At 59.1% G+C, this 23,076-nt stretch overlaps 1 protein-coding gene across 1 annotated transcript in view; it reads left to right on the top strand.

Annotated features, from left to right (window-relative positions):
- The window catches only part of BSN (bassoon presynaptic cytomatrix protein), an 86,892-nt gene that overhangs the window by 57,441 nt on the left and 6,375 nt on the right, over positions 1–23,076 (top strand). Inside the window, exons 3-5 of the mRNA XM_032649528.1 lie at positions 6,779–7,663; positions 14,802–15,272; positions 15,720–22,358. Of these exons, the coding sequence (XP_032505419.1) occupies positions 6,779–7,663; positions 14,802–15,272; positions 15,720–22,358 (7,995 nt within the window). The remainder of the gene's footprint in view (positions 1–6,778; positions 7,664–14,801; positions 15,273–15,719; positions 22,359–23,076) is intronic.

The raw sequence follows: 23,076 nt of genomic DNA, 5'->3' as shown, positions 1-23,076 counted from the left end.
GTGTCACCCAAAGCCCTCCAGTCAAGACAGACAACATCCCCGTCACCACAGAAAGTCCCTTCAGGCCCCATCCCTGTCCATCCTCATCCCTCCTCCAGGGACAACTGCTGCTGTGATTTTTTATCTACCGTAGATGAGTTTTGCCTATTCCAGAACTTCATATAAATGGAATCATACAGAATGCACTCTTTTGTGTAAGTCCTTTCTCAGCACAGTGTTTTTTGAGCTTCATCCATGTGGTCAACTCTTGAGAAGCTTGGCTGAGAAGGAGAGGAGAGAGCCTGGACAGTAACTAGGGAAGGTGTGCAGGCAGGAGAGGGTTTCTGAAAAGCAGGAGACAGTGGTGCTGTCTGAGCTCCGAGAGGAAAGCCATGCCTAGGCACGTGGGAGATGGGGCATGCTTGAAAGAGTGGGGCCCCCGAAAAGGCAGGTCTAGATCCTGAGTGTGGAGGAGGCATCCTATTATGTGGCTCCTTTTTGAGACACTGGAAGCAGGGCCATCATTTGATCCAGAAGGCAGGGGAAGATGACAGGCAGGGATGGGGATGGAGAAATTGAACCAGCCTTTGCGGAGAAGAGCTAACTGGAGAGATGGAGTGAGTTAACCAGGCAGCTGGGGGGCCCGGGAGAAGCTAGGACATAAGTTAATTTACCATGGAGCCCCTTTGCCTGGTACCCATTCAGCTGTTCAGATGTAGGCCTGGAGAAAAAGGTATGCAGTTGGATCTAATTCTGGAGCAGACACAGGTCAAGAGAGCACAGACATTGAGCAGAGTGTGACAGGATCGGCAGACCATAGATTTAGCTGGGTAGGAAGGGATGTGAAAGCAGAGGACCCATGGACGAACAGAAAGTAGAGGCTCGGTGGGGGAGGTCCCCACAAGGCCCCAGACCCACTGCAGTGGGGAGGCCTAGGAGATGATCTGGAGGATAGAGGAGGACAGGCACAGGGGTAGTTTGGGAGGAGAGACAGTTTTGGGCGAGGGTAAGCTTGAGGGTGAGGCTGAGGGATAGAGATGTTAGGTGGGTTAGCGGGTGGCTGCCATCTGCAGTGACTGTGGGAGTCAGTGCAGTGGAAGCCTGGGAGGCCAGGGCCAAGGACTTCTGAGACTAGAGGCATGATGAGGGGGCCTGGAAGGCAGCAGGAGCCAGGAGGGGAACAGGGTGGGGAAGCCAAAGGCTGAGCTCCGAGGGCCCTAGGGAGTTTAAAGAGAAGGTGAGGCATTGCCACATTCTGAAATCCAGGGAGTGCAGCTTCTCCTAGAGAGATCGTCTGGGGTCCAAGAGGGGTATGGGGATGGGGTGTAGGGGAGTTGGCTCAGTCCTGGACAGAAGATTTTATAGGACACAGTGGACAGGCCTGGGAGGGAGGGTAGGCCGTCTGGGGTAGGATCGGGGGGGAGTTGAGGGATATCGGGAGGTGGAGGATCAGCAAGGGGATGGATTCTCTCCCTTTCATGGAGCTCCAGGCTAGTGAGGCCTTCCAGCCCCAAGGAGCAATTGGGTTCAGCCTCCACGACCCAAATCCTGGCCTCAGATGCTGGGCAGATTCCCAGGGTCCCCCTCAGGGTCCTGACCTGATGAGATTGGCACAGGCCTCCCCAGTGGGCCAGGCCTGGCTGATCCAGCTCTGGATCAATTTGCCCTGCTCTATGGGACCCTGTGGTACCCGCCCCTAAACCTGAGGTCAACCAGCTGACAGTCCAAGCAGATTGGTGGCAGACTTGGGGCAGCTAGATGCTGGATGAGGCAGGTGATGTGTCTAATGCTAGGGGCAGTGCGAGGGCACAGGCCCACCCTTCTTCCCAGCACACAGTGGGCTATGTGCCTCCTCCTGTTGAGGCCTGGCGAGTGACTCACAGCCCGGAAGAACATGAGGTCACACTGGACGGTGGGGCCCTCCCAGGAATCTCTAGACTTGGCACCAGCAGGGAAGGCTCATTTATAAGCTGCTCCTGTGATGTTTCAACTTGTACCAAAATGGAAAAAAGAATGAATGCAGCATCAGGCATGATGTCAGTGCAGTGATCTGACACCCTGCATGCCTGCTCTCCCAGGCGGGGCTGGGCTCGGAGGCAAGCCGCTGCTCTCTGCAGGAAGGCAGGCTAAGTGACGTCTGCCACCCTCCTTCCTTGCTGGTGGGGACGTGGGAAGGGATGGTGGAAAGAGAACCTGTTACTGCTGGGGGCCCTCAGAGCTTCCTGGTAGCCATGGAGGTGACAGTGCGGCAGGCCCCACCCAGGAGCAGAAGCAGGTTCCCTGGGCAGCATCCTTTGGGGCCAAATATGACATGCAAGGCTGGATCCCACCCTTTGGGGCTGAGATGCAGGGTGGCAGGTGCAGATGTAGAAACCCCTCCCCCAAAGTTTCCCCACTCCCCTTCCTGCCCCAGAGCCCAGTGGAGGGAGCCGCAGGGAGAGGCCACGCAGATGTGTGGTTCACAGAGCCCCCAGCCTGGTCCCAGGCCTCTGGATCCTTGGTGGGCTACACTGCCTTACTGCCCTTCTGTGATTGACCAGTGCAAGTAAGGGAGCAGCTGAGAAAGGCTCTTCTCGGGGAGAAAGTCCCTTCAGAGCCAGGAACCCACAAGGCCTGCTTTTTTGAATCTCTGGCCGGCTCCTGGCAGAGCAGGCACTGGCTCCCTATGGGAAACCATGTTCCTGTAGCTTCTCCTTCCCGCATCTGCGCACCAGCTCTTGGCTGCACACCACACTGAGCCTTCCCATCCCCACTGCTGCTCAGACCCCCACTGAGCTGGGTGCAGGGGCATCTGTGCCTCTGAGATGGCACAATGGGTCCCCTTGCTGGCAAGAAGGATCAGCTTGACCAAAGCTGATGTCAGGCAGAACCATCTACCTCAGAGTAGCCCTGGGAAGTCCCCTTAGCTCCATCTTTGGGTCTTGGGACATGAAGTCTGTGACCTGCCCACCTCCTGGCCATGGGCCAAGGGCTTATGGAGATATGTGATAACAAGACTCTAAGAGAGGTTCCCTGTCACACTGGTAGAAGGCCATGCCCTCTGATTCTGGTGGGCAGCCAGCTAGGAGGGTACCCAGGAGCCACAGACACTGTGTCCAGCCGAGGAAGACTCTCGCTGTTGTTGGTTCCAGAGCCAGGGGAGCTGCCCCAGGCCTGGTCATGTATACCCAGCCTAGGTGGGCAGGTGGGCTGGTGGTGCACAGCTATCTCCCTCCCTACCCAGTGGACAGCCTCCATCCCCCTAACACAGGGTAAGCACCTTGGAGGAGGGAGGAAAAGGCTGAGGATGAGCCCCTCCCAGCAAGCTTCTGAAGTTCCCCGGGGGAGGCAGAGAGGGAAGTCTTGCTGGGTTCAGAGAGATCCCCCAGCCAGCTTTCTCCTTGGGTGGCCTTGTGTGCTGGCCCTATCTGCCTGGGCCTGAGCCTGGGAGGGGTTGGGGGAGGGCACGGTCAAGGCTCCTGCCGTCTGGAAGAGGCTGGATAGAAATAGCTACGCCCATCTGGGATATGAGTCACTGAGGGGCGTTTTAGCTGTTTCTTGGAGAGGTTCTATTTTAGGTGAGACGCCTGTGACAGCCTGGGTGATGGGGGCTGGGTAAGGGAAGGTTCTGGTGGTGAGTGCAGGAGTTTTAGCACAGGCCCTTGTTCAACCCTGTCCAGAACCCAAAGGAGGGTCACCCTGAAGTCCCAGGAGAAAGAGCCTTACCTCTCAGGTTCCTCTTCTTGGGAAGTCCCACCTCAGGGCATGCTGCAGAGATGGGACCTCCAGTGTGGGCTGCGCACCCACCACAGGAACTGAGTTTGTGGCTGCAGTCCTGGGCCAGGACCTAGGCCTCCCCTCAAGAGGGTAATCATCTCCCAGGGTCCCTCTGAGGGTGAGCCAAAACAGCTTGCCCCTGGGAGCTCCCGCTCTTGATGGGAGTGAACCCCCATCACCCTCGCCAAAAATGACTTTTCTAAAGGAGTCTTTGGGCTGAGTCCCCAGGACACAGATTGTTTCCTCTGTAGCTTTCTTTGTCCAAAGGTAGACAAAACTGCCTTGGGTCTTCAAAGCATCTAGATGAGTTAACAGTTCCCGGCTTGGGGGATGGCTTCACTCCCCAGTGCTGCGGCATCACTGTTCTTATGGTTTCTAGAGCCAGGCTTGGTCTTTGAGTTTCGCAGGGGCAACTTCTAGACCCATGACTTGACTTGGGTGAGGCTAAGCAGTCTGCAGAAGAGGCAGACATGCAAAAGGCCACAGGCTGCAACCTGCAGCTCAGGAGCTGGGCAGGGCTGGCAGGGCCAGTCTTGCGAGTAGTGCCACTTCCAAGCTGGGCTACTGTGAGAGCTGGTGGCTAAATCGTACTAGACCTTGGTTTTCTCTACCATGAAGATAAAATGCAAGAATGCCTGCGAACATGCCCTGTGTGGTGCAGGGTGCCAGGGGGTACTCATCAAAGTGCAGTCTTCTCCCCACTCCTTGGATGCTGCTCTTCGGCTGCTGGGCAAGACAACCAAGCCCAGGCTTCCAAACTGTGGCAAGTCAGCCACAGCGGCAGCAGCACAGCCCTGTGACCTCAAGGCAGAGAGCAGGGCTGGAGGCACCCCTGAGGGTGGGCAGAAGGAACTTTCTGCCCCAGGGACCAGACTGGACCTTTCCCTGGCAACTGGGCCACTGTGGTGCTTTCAAAGACTCTGGCTGCTCAACCATAGATGAGCAGACTTGGCCTCTGCCTTTCTGGTTGAGAAGGAGAAGCCTCTTCATGGGATGCTGAATCTCCATTCTCATGGCTGCAGCCTTGCAAGAGCTATGCCCCTATTAATAGGTTGTCAGGATTAATCCTACAGCAAGCATTTCTGGAGTGATCCCTGCTCTGTACCACACACTGTGCACTGTCCCAAGACCACCTAAACAAGAGCTCATGGTTGGGGCAAGGATGCAGGAGACACCCAAAGGGACAAAGTAGCAGAAGCTTTGGGAAAGAATAAGTACTGTGAAGAGGATAAACTGGGTGATTACCTACAGAGTGCTTCGAAGGTATTTTCTTTCTTTCTTTTTTAAAAAAATATTTATTTATGTATTTATTTATTTGGCTGTGCCGGGTCTTAGTTGCAGCATGCGGGATCTTCGTTGCCACATGCGGGATCTTTAGTTGTGGCATGTGGGCTCTTTAGTTGCAGCATGCAGGATCTAGTTCCCTGACCAGGGATTGAACCCGGGCGTCCTGCACTGGGACCGTGGAGTCTTTACCACTGGACCACTAGAGAAGTCCCAGGTATTTTCGATTGTGTGGCCAGGGAGGGCCCTGTTGGTGAAGTGATATTCGGTTGAGACCTGCATAGCTAGCAGCACCCGGGGGCAGAGGGAAGAGTGAGTGCAAAGGCCCTGGTTACAGAAGAGAGCTCAGAGGACCACTTGGCAGAACAGGAGGTCCAGCGTGTCTGGGGTGAGACAGCAAAGGGGAGAGGGCAGGAAAGGAGGCCAGAGAGAGGCATAGGCTGGGGTAGATCGGGGGCCTCATGGGTCACAGTAAAGAGTTCCCATGGTTAAGTGTGATGGGAATTCACTAGAGGGGTTTGAGCCTGTAAATGACATTCTCTGATTTGTGTGTGGATTTTTGGAGGAAGATGATATTGGCTTATGTAACTGGAAGTCCGAGGGTAGACAAGGCAGAGCTGGATCCAGGGAATTGAATAAAATCATCAGTTCTGCTCGTTCCTCTTTGTCTTACCTCCGCTTCCAACTGTCTCTTGACTTCATCCTTAGTGCCTCTCTGCATGTTGGGCAAGAAGGCTACTGACCACTCCAAGGCTACGTCCTTCTGATGAGTGAGCCTATCTCCTGTTGTTCACTCACCCAGTAACATGGAAGGGCTCTGATTGGCCCTGTTTGCAAGGTCACATGCCCATCCCTGCCCTAGCTGCAACCAGTGATTGGCCCAACCTGAGTCATGAGCCTGCTGTCCTAGGGAGGAGTTAATGACAGAGAGAAACTGCACGTCCATCATGGGAACAGCAACACATGCCTTGTTTATTCTGGAGGCACAAATTTTCCCATTTTCTTTAAAAAAATTTCTCTTCCTTAAGAAAGCAAAAGGTATTTTTATTCTACTTACGTCACTTACATTGCATTACTTTGCCTTCACTTATTTTGCTCTCAAGATTGCTCATTTATATCTTGTCTCCTCAGCTAGACTCTAAGCTCCTCTAGGACAGGAATCATGGTTTCTTTTTATTTTCTATGCCTCCCTCTCGTACCTATTACTCTTCACTTCTTTATTCATTCTGCAAGTTTTTATTGAGTACCTATCGCATACCAGGCACTGTTCTAGGGCCATGCTTTCCCTCCTGGTTTATATTTCAAAAGGTCACTCTGGCGGCTGTGTGGAAACAGCCTGAAGGGGGCAGCAGGGGAAAGAAAGTGACCAGTTGGAGGCTTTTGGGGTCATCCACCCAGGAGGATGGGAACGTGGATTGGTGAGGCGGGATGTGGACATGGATGATGTACGCAGGTCTGAGGTACAGCCAGTGGCGTGGGGAGGACCCTGGCAGGCAGTCTGGCAGGCAGTGTGTTGGTAGTTGCGGGTGGGGAGTGTGTGACTGCCTCTGCTCAGCTCCACGCACCTGGCAGCTCCTAGAGGGCAGGGCAGTGCTATCTGTCCCTCAGCCCACCTCCTGGCAGCCCAGAAACACCGGAGCCGGGCTTGGTTCCCCTGCCTGTGCTAGGAGCTGGCCCTGGCTGCTGTGGGCTGCAATGATCTGGACCATGGACACCCCCAGTCCTGACCACCCTGATGACCATGATGCTTCCTCCTCAGGTGAAGGAGTGGCTCTGTCTGAACTGCCAGATGCAGAGGGCTCTAGGGATGGACATGACCACTGCGCCTCGCTCCAAGAGCCAGCAGCAGCTGCACTCCCCAGCCCTGTCTCCGGTCCACTCCCCAGCCAAACAGCCCCTGGGGAAGCCGGAGCAAGAGAGATCACGGGGCCCAGGGGGACCACAGCCTGGCCCCCACCAGGCTGAGACAGCCAGAGCCACCTCAGTGCCTGGGCCTGCCCAAGCAGCTGCCCCTCTGGAGGTGGGGAGGGTGTCTCCTCAGCCCCCTCTCCCCATCAAGCGTTCCACAGCTGAGCCCAGGCCACCTGCAGGAGAGGCCCCGGCCAAAAGTGCCACCACAGCGCCCTCTGGGCCTGCTGCTGCTGAGCCGACCCAGGAGGGCCTCACTGGGAAGCTCTTTGGCCTTGGTGCATCGCTGCTGACCCAGGCGAGCACCCTCATGTCTGTGCAGCCTGAGGCCGACCCCCAGGGCCAGGCTGCCCCCAGCAAGGGGCCGCCCAAGATCGTCTTCAGCGATGCCAGCAAGCAGGCTGGCCCAAGACCTCCAGGCTCAGGGCCCGGGTCTGGGCCAGCACCTGGAGCCAAAACTGAGCCTGGAGCTAAAACAGGTCCTGGATCAGGGCCTGGAGCCCTGGCAAGAACTGGGGGAACAACCAGTCCAAAGCATGGCAGAGCAGAACACCAGGCAGTGGCCAAGGCTGCTGCCAAGCCAAAGACCACGCCTAAGGAAAGGGCCACCTGCCCACTGTGCCAAGCTGAGCTCAACGTGGACAGCAAGGGCCCCGCCAACTATAACACCTGCACCACATGCAAACTGCAGGTGTGCAACCTGTGTGGCTTCAACCCGACGCCCCACCTGGTGGAGGTAAGAGAGCTGGACCAAGCATGTTCCCTTGGGCCTTGGTGAGGGGCCAAGGCCTGGGGTGATGGGGGGGCATGGGAACCAGAAAGGACTGTAGAAATCGGGGTCTGTAGCAATCACAGGGCTGCCCCTACCCAGCTGCAGAGAGTCTATGCTCCCTTACCTGTCCCTGCCCCGGGCCTGTCCTTCCACTCAGAGAATTAACTGGCACAGTGGACAGAATAATGGTGCCCGCTGCCTCTGATCGGCTGACCAGTGCCCTGAGGCTGGTCCCAGAGGTAGCCAGGTTCAGGAGGCCCTGAACCGGCCTCCCCATTCCTGGCTATCATGGGCATGGCCCTCATGGATGATGCCAGCCCCCGCTGCGCAGGCAGGAAGAACCTGAAGTCATACCCTGCCCTCAGTCTGTGACCCTCACAGGGGTTGAAAGGCTGTTAGGCAGAGGGCTGTGCCCCCATGCCCAGGGCAGGGCAGAAGGCTTTCTTACAACGGGGAAGCCCAGCCAGGCAGTGTCCTCCCTTCATCCCCTCGTCTGAGGTCGTGGGTATTGATATCTGCTTGTCAAAGCCACAGTCTTTGGTCCACATACTTTCCTGTGGCAGGGCCTAGCCCTCCTTGGGGCTGTTTGTGGGGATGCTCAGAGATGCTCTTCTTACCCAGAGGGAAGTTTGAGGGAGTGCTGGGGTTGGGGCCTGTCTCTCTGCAGTCCCTCTTCCACAGGAGGGTCCTGGGCCCCGTGCAGAGCTGGGTGGAAGGGAGCAGGAGGCCTGGTGCTCTCTTGAAGCTTGGAGCCCAGCCTGGGAGGTTCAGAAGGTGCGGAGGCACCCTGGCAGAGCAGGACAAGCCTGGGCTGGAAGGCTGTTCCTGCCCCTGCCTTCATCTACTCCGCCCTGCCCAGGGCCATCCATGTGACCCCTACCTTGGCTGCCTTGCCCATAGCTGGGTGTGTCCCCTTCCGTGTGTGCCCTTGCGGTCTATGATTGGCTCATCTTGGCAGGTGGATGTGTCCCCAGCTGTGTCATATCAGGAGATGTCAAGCCAAGCCCACTCCTCCTGCACACGGTAGCCACCTGAGTCTTGGGGCCCCTGGGCTAAGCCATATGTGACTGATGGTTGGGCAGAGTGTGGAGTGCAGACCGCCGCTGGCCCAGAGACAACAGAGGAGTGTGTGGTTGTCCATGGTGTCTGTGGCGCCTTGTTGTGACTTGCCTTGGGCCAGGCCTCCATGGGAGCAGCCCACTGTGATAAGGAAGACTACTTTGGCCGCCACAGGCCATATTTTCCAACATATAGGGAGGAGCAGCCTGAGCAAGATGAGTGACCTCCTCGTGTGATGCCTCATGTGATGCCCTCCAGGTCCTCACTACCACCTCCCCAAGCCCTAGGTCCAGTGGCTCACTGGAGGATGGCTGGCCTGGCTGCCCAGAGAGGTGAGGGGGCACCAAGGGGTCACCACAGGGCCAGAGGAGCTCCAGTCCGGAGCCAGGCACGCACCCACTGCCGGGTGGGGCAGCCTGACACTGAACCCTGTTGGACTGTTGAGCTGGCCCAGCCTGGATGACCCTTGTCCCTGAGGGACCTCCGGGCCCACATTTCCTCATTAAGCAGGATGTGCAGAGAGGAGGGGAAAACTGTCTCTGTCCAGGAGTATAAATGTTCCTGACAGTTCCTTTCAGCGCCCTCTGGGCCAGGTCAGGGGAAGTGCTGATTCTGCCCAAACAGGAGTGTCTCAGTCACATGCTGACTCTGGGTGAGCGGTCTGGATTCTGATCTCAGCCCCTCATTAGAGGCTTGGTTGTTGCCTCCCTGGCCCCTGGAGCTTCTGCCCCTCGGTAGCTAGCGTTGCCCCTTGCCCCAATCCCTCCATGTCCTGCTGTCTCCATGTCCTGCCCCACTGCCACCTCCTTGGCTAGGGCCACCCTTGCCTCCACAGGATCTGTGGGTTCCATGGGCCTGATGGCAAAGCTGCTGGGCGTTCTGGTCCTAGATCTTCCCTACCCGCAGCTTCTGCTTCCCTGCCTCCTGCTCCTAACAGCAGTCAGAAGATGGCCCAGCTTCTCTGACTCCTTTCTCCTCATGGCTCTGCTTGTTAATGCTGCTATCCCCAGAGGGCCTGTGGCTGCTCCTGGGGAAAGTGTGGATGGGCAGCCATCATGCCCCCGCCCGTGGTTCCCACCATGAGACTGTGCCACCATCATCCATCAGAGGTGCAAGCTGGCAGCCTGGGGAGGCTGGTGGGGAAGGGCTGGTGCTTGGTGTGTCCCCCTCCCCTGCCCTTCCCAGCTGAGGCTCTTAACCAGGCCATGGGCCATCTTTGGTCCCATCTCAGTGAATGGCCACTTGGCATTTAGAGCAATTTTGTGTTTCCCTGTGTGTTCTTGGTAAGAGGCTCCTGATTTTTCAGCAGGTGGCCCAGACACATCCTGCCTTGGGAGGGAGGTGGAGGGGTAGGTCTGCCTTGGCTGTCTCTCTCCATCTGGCTGTCTCTGTGCACAGCATGAGGCATGTCTGCATGCAGGCTGGGGGCCTGAGGGAGGGCCAGCTCGCCCCTAGACCTGTTAGACCTGCTGTGGCTCCACCTGTGGCTGGAGCCACCTGTCTGGGCTGCCAGGGTGGGAATTACCCCAACTCTCTGAGCTGTAAAAACCTTTTTACCTTCTTTCTCAAGAGGGAGTCCAGAGCATACGATGGAGGAGGCAATAAGACTAGATCCCTTTTCCCTTTGAAATTTTCTCTGAAAAATTAACCATAGTGCTATAAAATGTGAGTCATTTCATGATTAGCAGTTGTTGATTCCAAATTTTTTACCTATTTATCTTTTTGAAAGATAATAGCACCCTCTGGCTTAATTTTTAATTGGCTTTCGGTTCAAAATAGAGTTTGTGAAGAAATTAGTGGAGTTGGAGTTGTTACAGTAACACTGCCCGTTTCTTATCTTATTATAATTGCCAAAATACCAGCCGTGGCCTTGAGAAGTCAGGCCTCCCTGGGCAAAGGGCCTGGCACCTGTGATGTGTGGGATGGGATGGGCCTATTTGGGGTGGGGGCTGCCTCTGCTCTAAACCTGCTTCAGTCTGCCTGTGGGGTAGTGATCTCATGGAGGCCTGTTTCCTCCCTTGTGGAATTGGGGGCCATAGTTCTCCCTTTTAGGTTTCTGTGAGAACCAGGTGAGATGCCATACTTCAGATACTTGTGCGAGGTCCAACACACAGTCAGCCCTTGAGCCAGGAGATTGGAACCAGAGTGTCCTAAAAGAGGGTCTCTGTACAGGAAAGAAAGAGTCCCCACCAGCCCCTACTACCTGGGTATGAATTGACCCCGTGGCCAGTGCAAGATCCTCATCTCATGAGGGATGGCCACAGGGAATGGACACATTTGGTGCTGGAGCATGAGGAGAGCACAGCCCAACCATAAAGGCAAACGTTGGGGAAATCAGGGACGATTCCTCTTATCGGAGGCAGAGGTCCCAAAAAGGGGAGCCTACGCATGTCTGGGGACAGGGAAGAGTAGAGCAAGGGTCCGTAGAGGAACAGCAGCACCAGCGATGGCCATGCCTGTGGTCCAGTGTGCAAGTCTTGGGCTCTTTTATTTTTAACCTCTGGGCATCCTTTTCTCAGGAGTTCTCATCCACTGCCCCTGGTCTGGCAGTGGGGCTGGGGGTATGTTGGGCTAGGCAGCCAGTCCGGTGTTGCTGTAACCAGACAGACACCTAGGCCAGCTCCACATGCGGAGAGACTGTGTTCTGCAGGGTCATTCAGGCTGTGTCAGACAGTGCAGGGAGGATGCCCAGCTTCCAATGCAGCCTCGCTGGGCTCTCTTGGCCCATGAGGTACAGCAGCCAGTGATTCCGGAAGGTAGCAGGTCTCACCCGCCTGTGGGGTACCCTACCAACTCTCTCAGATAACTCACTTCCCCTGCCTCGCCCCGAACCCACCTAGCTCCATCTGAAGGTATGCACATCTACGCCTCCCACCGTTATTAGGTGGCGATAGCCCTTGGGGGATTCCTGCCTTCCTGCCCCCAGAAAGGAACTGGACAGAGGGAGGCAAGGCAGAAATGGTCATCAGAGCCTCTCATGTCCACCCCCAGGTCCCAGATCGTCCCCTACCCACTTGTCAAAGGGGATAGGAAAAGGGGCCAGTGAGCAGCAGCTCCCCAAGGGCTGGGGCTGGATGAGGGAGAGTATGAGAATGTGCAAGTGAATGATTGAATGAGGGGGGTAAACACTAAAAGGGGAGAGGGAATGCATGAACAGGGAATGAAGGAGCGGGGTGGGGGTGGGGGCATGACGTGAGGGGCAGAGATGAGAGCAACGTGAATAAAGGAGGCAGGGCCTCAGTTTGCAGCTGCTTTCCAGCCCCCAGGCACAGCCTGCCTCCCATCCCATCCCCAGCCTTGGCCAGGTCTCCCCTGGCTCCACCTCTAGCGGCCCCAATGCCCTGTACCCTTCTCCCACCAACCCCAGAGGGCTGGGGAAGGGCCTCCAGCAGCTAGTTCAGCTGTTTATTTTTAGCTCTTACCTCACATGCCTCCTCCTGCCTGCCCTCCCTCCCTCCCTCCCTCCTTCCCTCACTGCCTGCTATAGCAGAGCCAGGAGCAAGAGGGCCAGCTGGGCAGCCCCTTCTGCAGCCTGGCTGCCTCTGTGAGTAAGCGTGGGAAGGAACAAAACCCCGGGGAGCATGTGACCACAGTTGACATGCTCTGCTGAGGGCTGGGCCTCTGGGCTCAGGTAAGCAGGCCACTGCAGGGGCTGCCTCTGAGCTCTTGGCATTAGGTCTGTCGCCTCCATCCAGGCCACCCTTCCAAGGTGCCCTTGCTTCATTTGGACTGTTACTTCTGGGGTGGGGTCTGCAGGCCAGAGGTGGAGGTCGGAGGTTTGCCAAGCCAGCAAGGTGAGCCAAAGTAGATGACAGAACCTTCAGAGGCCTAACCTGGATGGCTGTGTGCATGGACCCAAGGTGGAGTCAGGGCAGTGTTGCCTTGGGCCAGCCCACTGTCTAGGCCCAGATCCTAACCCCATCATGTCGATCCTGGGGCTAGGGAAGGGGCTGTTCGCTCATTTCCAGAACTCTCTCTGGGCCTTTACTAACACTCCTCCCACTTCTCTAGGATCATTTTGCCACCTTACAGTCCTCTCTGACATGGAGGGAGTTCCACTGTGACCTTAGGTGATGCTGGGGGAACGTGGATGGGATTCCTGGCTCAGCCCATCCAGCACTCTCCCTAGGCACCAAGTGAGCCCAAGGCCCAGCAAGTGGCCAGCACCCATTGCTTCATAGGAGTTTGTATGGGGGATACACAGAGCATCAGATAAGGTCCAGGGGAGTCAGCAGTGGTGCTAGAGCCAGGCCCTACAAGGAACAGGGTGAGTACCTGCAGGACCTCTGAAGGGTCCCACTCGATAGCTGAGCCCCTCTGCTCAGGACCTGTGTGTGGAATTGGACCTCCAGGCAGAGTTGGAGCTCCAGTCTCAGGGAAGCAGTCTCAAGGCCCTGAGTAACAAGCTTGTGGAGCAGACCTGTCCCTCAATCAACACCAAGGCCCTGCCACCCGCCTGACCTGGCCTCTGCTGGGGCCCAGGGCAGAGATGTGGTGTGTAGCTTTGTGGGCAGGAAATCAGGGCAGAATCATTGATATGGTACTTGCCATGGTGGCCTGTGGATGCCAGGCTGAGGGCAGGCATCCTGGAGGTGCCATGCTTCCAAGGCTCTGCCAGGTGGGCTAGGGTCTGACTTGGGCCTAGGGGCAGTGTGTGTGGTAAGGGTGCTGAGGATGCTGGCCCACTTTGGGCTGGTGAGGGCCAAGGGCCACCTCTTTGCCCTGTCCCTGGCTCTTTGACCTTGTAGTTCTGTGTCCTCTGGTTCCCCTGATGCCCCATCCTAGTGGTCAAGCTGCTGGTGGGAGCCTGAGTGTCTTGGCACCCCGATGTGCAACAGTAGGACAGTAGGGGTGCCGAGGCTCTGCATCCCTGGGATGAGAGCAGGCACAGGTGTGTGCTGTTACTCTCATTCCCCGCCCAACCCTCCCTCGTGGGCCAGGACAGGGCCTCAAGTCTTGCCAAGGAGGAGCCCTGACCCTGGAGGAGGCTCCTGGGAGCCATGCTCCTGCCAGCTTCTGACTTGCTACAGAAATCACCTGCTCAGGGCTTGGGATGCCTCTCCCTGTGCAGACAGTGGGACCTGGGGAGTTAGACTTGGTTTCTAGTGTTCTGGGAAATTCACCATTGATGCCCATGTCATACTCAGAATGACCTCTTTGGAGCTCTGGGTTCCAAGAAGGCTGCATGCCAGCCTGTGTGTCCGTCTTAATCATGGCTATGTCTCCAGTCCCCAGCACTTAGACTGACACAGAGAGGGTAATCCTGAAACTGGTGGACTGATGGTTGAGGATTTGATCCCAGCCCAACTCTGGAGGAAGCAGGGCCCCTGGCCCAAGGGCTGGCACACACAGGTCCCGTCGGAAGAACAGCCCAGAGGCTGGGGGAGCAGGAGGAGGCTTTCGCCTGGGCGTCTTTGCTGGCCTAAGACAAGGTGACTTGGGCTGGGGGGTGTGAACAGAGGGGACTGCTCAGCTCCATCCCCCACCCCCAAGCAAGGCTTCCCCCAGACAGCCTCCCCTGGCCCCATGAGCCTGCACCCTCCCAGCACAGCCCTTACTTGGGGGTGGAGAGCTCGGAGGTTGGGGCGGGGCAGTGCCTCTGGGAGGTGCTCCTTGCCTGATGCTGTTCCTGGTCTGCGGGAGCTCTCACCTGGGGGACTCTGCACCCCTCCCAGAAGCTGTTCACGCCCTGGGGGTGAGTCCCCAGCTCCCCCTCTTCTCCAGACACTGTGCTACTTTTGTAGCCTCCCCTCTCATACAGGTTCTCCTCCTTTTCAGGCCAAGTGAAAAGCTCTCTATGGGGTAAGGAAGCGACCCTTCCTTTGGGTTTGTCTTTTTAACTCTACATATGCCTCTGAAGGATGGGGCGTCTGTCATTTGGGGGTAACAAACCTATCAGTCTTTTTCTCCTCGTGCCTTTAGTGTTGTGCTTTGGGAGATTTTCTCCTCCTTAAGTTTACAGAAATAGTCACAGGAATAATCTTTGAGTACTTCAGTGTCTTTGTGATTTTCATCAAACCCCTCCTCTCTCGTTTCCGTACAGAAAACCGAGTGGCTCTGTCTGAACTGCCAAACTAAGCGGCTGCTGGAGGGCAGCCTGGGAGAGCTGACCCCACTGACCCTGCCCACCTCACAGCAGCCCCCTGTAGGGGCCCCTCACCGTGCAGCTGGAACAGCCCCTCCGAAGCCGAAAGGGCCACTGGGGCTGGGTCAGCCATCAGGCCCCCCGCCTGCCAAGGCCAGTCCCCTGCCCACCAAGGCCAGTCCCCTTCCTACCAAGGCTAGTCCCCAAGCCAAGCCCCTCAGGGCTTCTGAACCCATCAGGACCCCGAGCAGTGCCCAGGAAAAGAAGACAGGAGTCCCAGCTAAAGCTGAGCCGGTGCTGAAGCCACCTCCAGAGACTACCCTGCCCCCTGGGATTCCTAAAGCAAAGGCTGGGGTGCGGAGGACTGAACCTGCCACCCCCGTCGTCAAGGCGGGGGTTCCAGAAGCCCCCAAGGGTGGGGAGGCGGAGGTCAGTCTCATTTACTTCCCAGGGATCCTAGCTTTCAGGCAGGGCAATCTAGAGAATGGCTTAGCTCCCTGCGGGACTGGGATGTAGACCCGGGACAGGCCTTTTGGGGCCACAGAGGACAGCAGGGATGCCTAGATGAGGCCCTAGAGGGCCTAGAGCCTGTGAGTTCTAGGCCGATCCTGTGTCTGACACCTTATCGGATGCTTTGCTGGGTTCTGCTACCAGTAGATTTAGTAAAATTTCTCTTTGAGAACCTAGGGCTGCTTGGGGTTTGACATGGAACCTGCAGGTTATTCAAGACCAGAGCAATGGAGTGGGTGGTGGGCCCTGATCCCCCGGGAGGTGGAGTTACCCTTCCCCAGGGCCCTGGGTTGATGGAGAGGGCTGGACTCCCCCCACGAGCCGTCTGCCATGGGGAGTCAGTGTCTGCTTCTCACCCTGCTGCAGGAGCCGGTGGGCAAGCCTTACTCTCAGGACCTGTCTCGGAGCCCGCAGAGCCTCAGCGACACAGGCTATTCCTCCGATGGTGTCTCCAGCTCCCAGAGTGAGATCACAGGCATTGTGCAGCAGGAGGTGGAACAGCTGGACAGTGCAGGGGCGACAGGGCCATGCCCACCCAGCCCCTCTGAGCTCCACAAGGTGGGGAGCAGCATGAGGCCTTCGCTGGAGGCCCAGGGCCCGGCCCCCAGTGGTGAGCGGAGCAAACCCCGCTACAGCAGTGGTGAGGAGCAGAAGCGGCGGCCCCACTCCTTGTCCATCATGCCCGAGGCCTTCAACTCGGATGAGGAGCTGGAGGATATCCTGGAGGAAGAAGACTCTCTGGAGTGGGGGCGCCGGAGGGAGCAGCAGGACACAGCTGAGTCCTCAGATGACTTCGGCAGCCAGCTGAGGCACGACTACGTGGAGGACAGCAGTGAGGGTGGCCTGTCCCCTCTTCCGCCCCAGCCCCCATCCCGGGCAGCAGAACTGACTGATGAGGAGTTCATGAGGCGGCAGATCCTGGAGATGAGTGCCGAAGAAGACAACCTGGAGGAGGATGACGCTGCCCCCCACAGGCACGGCCCCGTCAAACATGGCTCCCAGAAGGGCAGCCCCCGGCCCAGGCCCGAGCCCAGCCAAGAGCAGGGAGCGCTGCCCAAGAGGCGCCTGCCCCACAACGCCACCACGGGCTATGAGGAGCTGCTTTCCGAGGGAGGCCCAGAAGAGGCTGCAGACGGCACTGGGGCTCTGCAGGGCGGGCTCCGCCGCTTCAAGACCATCGAGCTCAATAGCACGGGCAGCTATGGCCATGAGCTGGACCTGGGACAAGGCCCTGACTCCAGCCTGGACCGGGAGCCTGAGCTGGAGATGGAGAGCCTGACGGGCTCGCCTGAGGACCGCTCCCGCGGGGAGCACTCCTCCACACTGCCAGCCTCCACACCCAGCTACACCTCGGGCACCTCGCCCACCTCCCTGTCCTCGCTGGAGGAGGACAGTGACAGCAGCCCCAGCCGCCGGCAGCGGCTGGAAGAAGCCAAGCAGCAGCGCAAGGCCCGGCACCGCTCACATGGGCCCCTGCTGCCCACCATCGAGGACTCCTCAGAGGAGGAGGAGCTGCGGGAAGAGGAGGAGCTGCTGCGCGAGCAGGAGAAGATGCGGGAGGTGGAGCAGCAGCGCATCCGCAGCACGGCCCGCAAGACCCGGCGTGACAAGGAGGAGCTGCGGGCCCAGCGGCGGCGTGAGCGCTCCAAGACCCCCCCCAGCAACCTGTCACCCATTGAGGATGCCTCCCCCACAGAGGAGCTGAGGCAGGCGGCCGAGATGGAGGAGCTACATCGTTCCTCCTGCTCTGAATACTCGCCCTCACCCTCCCTTGACTCGGAGGCTGAAGCCCTGGATGGGGGCCCCCCTCGGCTCTACAAGTCAGGCAGTGAGTACAACCTGCCCACCTTCATGTCCCTCTACTCTCCAACCGAGACACCCTTGGGCAGCACCACCACTCCCAGTTCCGGCCGGCCCCTCAAGAGCGCTGAGGAGGCCTATGAGGAGATGATGCGGAAGGCCGAGCTGCTCCAGCGGCAACAAGGCCAGGCAGCAGGGGGCCGTGGGCCCCATGGTGGCCCCTCTCAGCCCGTAGGCCCCCGGGGCCAGGGTTCCTTTGAATACCAGGACACCTCAGACCATGACTATGGTGGGGCTGCTCAGCCGGCCTCGGAGAGCACGCCAGCCAGCCTGGGAGCAGCCGTGTACCAGGAGATCCTTCAGACGTCACAAAGCATTGCCCGCATGCATCAGGCCTCCTCACGGGACCTGGCCTTTGCAGAGGACAAGAAGAAGGAGAAGCAGTTTCTGAATGCTGAGAGTGCGTACATGGACCCAATGAAACAAAATGGTGGCCCACTTACCCCTGGTACCAGTCCCACCCAGCTCGCCGCCCCTGTGTCCTTCTCCACCTCCACCTCCTCTGACAGCAGTGGGGGCCGAGTCATTCCCGATGTCCGTGTTACTCAGCATTTCGCAAAGGAGCCTCAGGACCCCCTCAAGCTACACAGCTCTCCTGCCTCCCCCAGCTCTGCCTCCAAGGAAGTAGGCATAACCTTTGCCCAGGGCCCTGGGACACCAGCCTCCACAGCTGCGGCTCCTTGTCCAGCTGGCCTGCCACGAGGGTACATGACTCCGACTTCCCTGGCAGGCTCTGAGCGCAGCCTTTTGCTCTCTTCCACTGGCCACAGCTATGGACAGAGCCCAACCACTGCAAACTATGGGTCTCAAACTGAGGAGCTACCCCAGGCCCCCCGTGGCCCTGCTGTCAGTGGATGGGCTGCCAGAGAGAAGCCCCTGAGTGTGAGTGATGGCGAGAGTGGCACCCCACAGACCTCCCGGGGATATTCCTACTTTGCAGGCTCCAGCCCCCCTCTCTCTCCATCTTCTCCCTCAGAGAGTCCCACATTCTCCCCTGGCAAGCTGGGCCCAAGGGCCACAGCAGAGTTCTCTACACAGACGCCAAGCCCAACCCCTGCCTTGGACATGCCACGGAGCCCTGGTGCCCCCACCCCGACACCCACGGTGGCTCAGGGCACACAGACGCCACACCGACCCAGCACGCCTCGCCTGGTACGGCAGCAGTCCCCTCAGGATGCCCCCTTTATGGTCATCACACTGGGGTCAGATGCCTCCAGCCAGACCAAGATGGTCCATGCCAGTGCCTCCACCTCCCCAGTGTGCTCACCCATTGAAACCCAGCCCACCAGCCACAGCTACAGCCAGACAACACCTCAGCTGCCCCCAGAGCCACCTGGGCCACCTGGCTTCCCGCGGGCAGCCAGTGCTGGTGCAGATGGGCCCCTGGCACTGTACAGCTGGGGCGCCCTCCCTGCTGAGAACATCTCCCTGTGCCGGATCTCCTCTGTCCCTGGAACGTCTAGGGTTGAGCCCAGCCCCAGGCCCCCTGGCAGTGCCGTGGTAGACCTTCGCACAGCCGTCAAGCCCACGCCCATCATCCTCACTGACCAGGGCATGGACCTGACCTCTCTTGCTGTGGAAGCGAGGAAGTACGGCCTTGCTCTGGATCCAATCCCAGGACGGCAGTCGACCGCTGTACAGCCTTTGGTTATCAATCTCAATGCCCAGGAGCAGACCCATGCCTTCCTCAGCACTGCCACCACCGTGAGCATCACCATGGCCTCATCTGTGCTCATGGCTCAGCAGAAGCAGCCTGTGGTCTATGGAGACCCCTTCCAGAGCCGACTGGACTTTGGCCAGGGTGCGGGTAGCCCCGTGTGCCTGGCCCAGGTCAAGCAGGTAGAACAGGCAGTCCAGACAGCCCCTTACCGTGGTGGGCCCCGAGGAAGACCCAGGGAGGCCAAGTTTGCCAGGTATAACCTGCCCAACCAGGTGGCACCTCTGGCCAGAAGGGATGTTTTGATCACTCAGGTGGGCACTGCCCAGAGTGTTGGCCTCAAGTCAGGCCCAGTGCCAGAGCCTGGTTCCGAACCCCATCGGGCCACCCCCACAGAGCTGCGGTCACACGCCTTGCCAGGTGCCAGGAAGCCACATACAGTGGTGGTGCAGATGGGAGAAGGCACAGCAGGCACTGTGACCACACTGCTCCCAGAGGAGCCGGCAGGTGCCCTGGACCTCACTGGGATGAGGCCCGAGAGCCAGCTGGCGTGCTGTGATATGGTCTACAAGTTCCCCTTTGGCAGTAGCTGTACAGGTACCTTTCACCCTACCCCCAGCGCACCTGAGAAGAGTGTGGCAGATGTTGCCCCACCCAGCCAAAGCAGCGGCCCCTTCTACAGTCCCCGGGACCCTGAGCCTCCCGAGGCCCCCACCTACCGGGCACAGGTGGTCGGGGGGCCTGGGCCCCATGAGGAGCAGAGGCCCTACCCACAGGGCCTCTCTGGCAGGCTGTACTCCTCTATGTCCGACACCAATTTGGCTGAGGCTGGCCTCAACTACCACACCCACAGGATTGGTCACCTCTTCCAGGGCCCTGGACGAGACTCGGCCATGGACCTCAGCTCACTGAAGCACTCCTACAGCCTGGGCTTTGCAGATGGACGCTACCTTGGGCAGGGCTTGCAGTATGGTTCATTCACAGACCTACGTCATCCCACAGACCTTTTGACTCACCCGCTTCCCATGCGGCGCTACAGCTCAGTGTCAAACATCTACTCAGACCACAGGTATGGCCCACGGGGAGATGCAGCTGGATTCCAGGAGGCCAGCCTGGCCCAGTACAGCGCCACCACGGCCCGTGAGATCAGCCGTATGTGTGCTGCCCTCAACTCCATGGACCAGTACGGAGGGCGGCGTGGCAGCGGTGGTGGTGGCCCCGACCTCATGCAGTATCAGCCCCAGCCGGGGCTCAGTGCCCCACAAGGTCTGGCTCCCCTCAGACCTGGCCTCCTTGGGAACCCCACCTTCCCGGAGGGCCACCCGAGTCCTGGGAACCTGGCCCAGTACAGGCCTACAGCAGGCCAGGGAACAGCAATCAGACAGCTGCTGCCATCCACAGCCACTGTGCGTGCAGCCGACGGCATGATCTACTCGACTATCAACACTCCAATTGCTGCAACACTGCCCATCACCACCCAGCCTGCCTCAGTACTGCGGCCCATGGTGCGTGGTGGCATGTACAGGCCTTATGCATCCGGAGGAGTCACAGCCGTGCCACTCGCCAGCCTGACACGCATGCCCATGATTGCCCCCCGGGTGCCTCTTGGGCCCACAGGGCTGTACCGATATCCTGTACCAAGTAGATTCCCCACTGCTTCCAGCGTTCCACCTGCTGAGGGTCCTGTCTACCTGGGGAAGCCTGCTGCTGCCAAGGCCCCAGGGGCTGGGGGCCCACCAAGGCCAGAGCTGCCAGCAGGGGCTGCTCGGGAAGAGCCTCTTTCCACAGCCACCCCTGCTGCTGTCAAGGAGGCTGTAGCAGCCCCAGCCCCAGCCCCAGCGGCTGGCCAGAAGCCGCCGGTAGATGCTGCTCCTGGGGGCAGCAGTGGGGCCCTCAGCCGGCCAGGGCTCGAGAAGGAGGAAGCATCACAGGAGGAGAGGCAGCGGAAGCAGCAGGAGCAGCTGCTACAGCTGGAGCGAGAGCGGGTGGAGTTAGAAAAGCTGCGGCAGCTGCGGCTGCAGGAGGAGCTGGAGCGGGAGCGTGTGGAGCTGCAGAGGCACCGCGAGGAAGAGCAGCTGCTGGTGCAGCGGGAGTTGCAGGAGCTGCAGACTATCAAGCACCATGTGCTGCAGCAGCAGCAGGAGGAACGGCAGGCTCAGTTCGCACTGCAGCGGGAGCAGCTAGCACAGCAGCGTCTGCAGCTGGAGCAGATCCAGCAGCTGCAGCAGCAGCTGCAGCAGCAACTGGAGGAACAGAAGCAGCGGCAGAAGGCTCCCTTCCCTGTGGCCTGTGAGGCACCTGGTCGAGGGCCTCCCCCAGCTGCCACAGAGCTGGCTCAGAATGGCCAGTACTGGCCACCCCTGACCCACGCAGCCTTCATTGCCGTGCCTGGGCCTGAGGGGCCTGGGCAGCCTCGTGAGCCCGTGCTGCACCGGGGTCTCCCCAGCTCCGCCTCGGACATGTCACTGCAGACTGAGGAGCAGTGGGAGGCAGGCCGCAGTGGCATCAAGAAACGGCACTCCATGCCACGCCTGCGGGACGTGTGCGAGCCAGAGTCAGGGCCTGAGCCCTGTGTGGTCAGGAGGATTGCAGACAGCAGCGTGCAGACGGATGATGAGGATGGAGAGGGCCGCTATCTCCTGACCCGGCGGCGCCGGGCACGGCGGAGTGCTGACTGCAGCGTGCAGACGGACGACGAGGACAGTGCCGAGTGGGAGCAGCCAGTGCGCCGCCGCAGGTCCCGTCTTTCTCGCCACTCCGACTCTGGCTCTGACAGCAAGCACGATGCTACTGCCTCATCATCCACTGCCACCCCCGCCATGAGGGCCATGAGCAGCGTGGGCATCCAGACCATCAGCGACTGCTCCGTGCAGACAGAGCCTGACCAGCTGCCCAGAGTCTCTCCAGCCATCCACATCACAGCTGCCACCGACCCCAAGGTGGAGATCGTCAGGTACATATCGGCGCCAGAGAAGACTGGGCGTGGGGAGAGCCTGGCCTGCCAGACGGAGCCGGATGGGCAGGCCCAGGGTGTGGCCGGGCCACAGCTTGTAGGGCCAACTGCCATCAGCCCCTACCTGCCTGGCATCCAGATCGTCACCCCAGGGCCCCTGGGCAGATTCGAAAAAAAGAAGCCGGATCCCTTGGAGATTGGATACCAGGCCCACCTGCCCCCGGAGTCTCTCTCACAGCTTGTGAGCCGCCAGCCTCCCAAGTCCCCCCAGGTCCTCTACTCACCAGTCTCACCCCTGTCCCCACACCGGCTCCTGGACACCTCCTTTGCTTCCAGTGAGAGGCTGAACAAGGCTCACGTGAGTCCCCAGAAGCACTTCACGGCTGACAGCGCTCTCCGCCAGCAGACGCTGCCGCGCCCCATGAAGACCCTGCAGCGGTCCCTGTCTGACCCTAAGCCCCTCAGCCCCACCGCCGAGGAGTCTGCCAAAGAGAGGTTCTCCCTCTACCAGCACCAGGGGGGACTGGGTAGCCAGGTATGGGCACAGGGGCTGGTCCAGGGTGGGACAGGGGTCTCTGCCTAGCCTGGGGGGCCCCACAGGGAGGGGTGTCTCCTGGGGTGGGGATGGAGTCACCTCCAGCTCCAGAGACCCAGAGCTAGGAGTCGAGGAACGGATGCACATCTCGATGCACATCCGGTGGAGCCCGCAGCCCAGCAAGGACATCCTGGGCAAAACACACACACTTGGGCCACCACAGCCATCTAGACCCTGCTAGAAACTTCAGCCTCACCCTAGCACTGCCTCTTCACAGCCCGTATCTAGTCCAGTCCCTGCCACCTCCCCCGTCAGGCCTCCTCAGCTCTCCCCTCCAGCCTGGGCCCCTCCTACTCCAAATCTCTTCTTTGGATGTTTCCTGAGAAAACCATAGCACCGACCTGGCTGGGCTGCTCCCCACTCCCCAGACCCGGTCTGGCTCCCTTGCCCCACAGGAAGCCAAAGCCCTTTGGACTACCATTCAAGGCCCATTCCAGTGGGCTGCAGCGTGCTCTCTGCCTCATCTTGTCCCATGCCCCTATCTGGCCCTCAGCAAATCTGTTTACACACCTGTCTGCTGCCCTAGATAGGGGCTCCTGGAGTCTAAACTTACCCTCATCTGTGGCTTTAGTTGCCAATGATGTCCCAGGACTGTTAGGAAGATGGAGGTTGCAAGGGACTGACACCAAGGACTTTGAGTACCAGGCCAAGAGGGGGT

The sequence above is a fragment of the Phocoena sinus genome, chromosome 11 (assembly GCF_008692025.1).
Source record: "Phocoena sinus isolate mPhoSin1 chromosome 11, mPhoSin1.pri, whole genome shotgun sequence".
In the NCBI taxonomy this organism is placed as follows: domain Eukaryota; kingdom Metazoa; phylum Chordata; class Mammalia; order Artiodactyla; family Phocoenidae; genus Phocoena; species Phocoena sinus.
The sequence above is the reverse complement of the archived record's forward strand: the minus strand, read 5'-3'. Positions and strand labels throughout refer to the sequence as shown.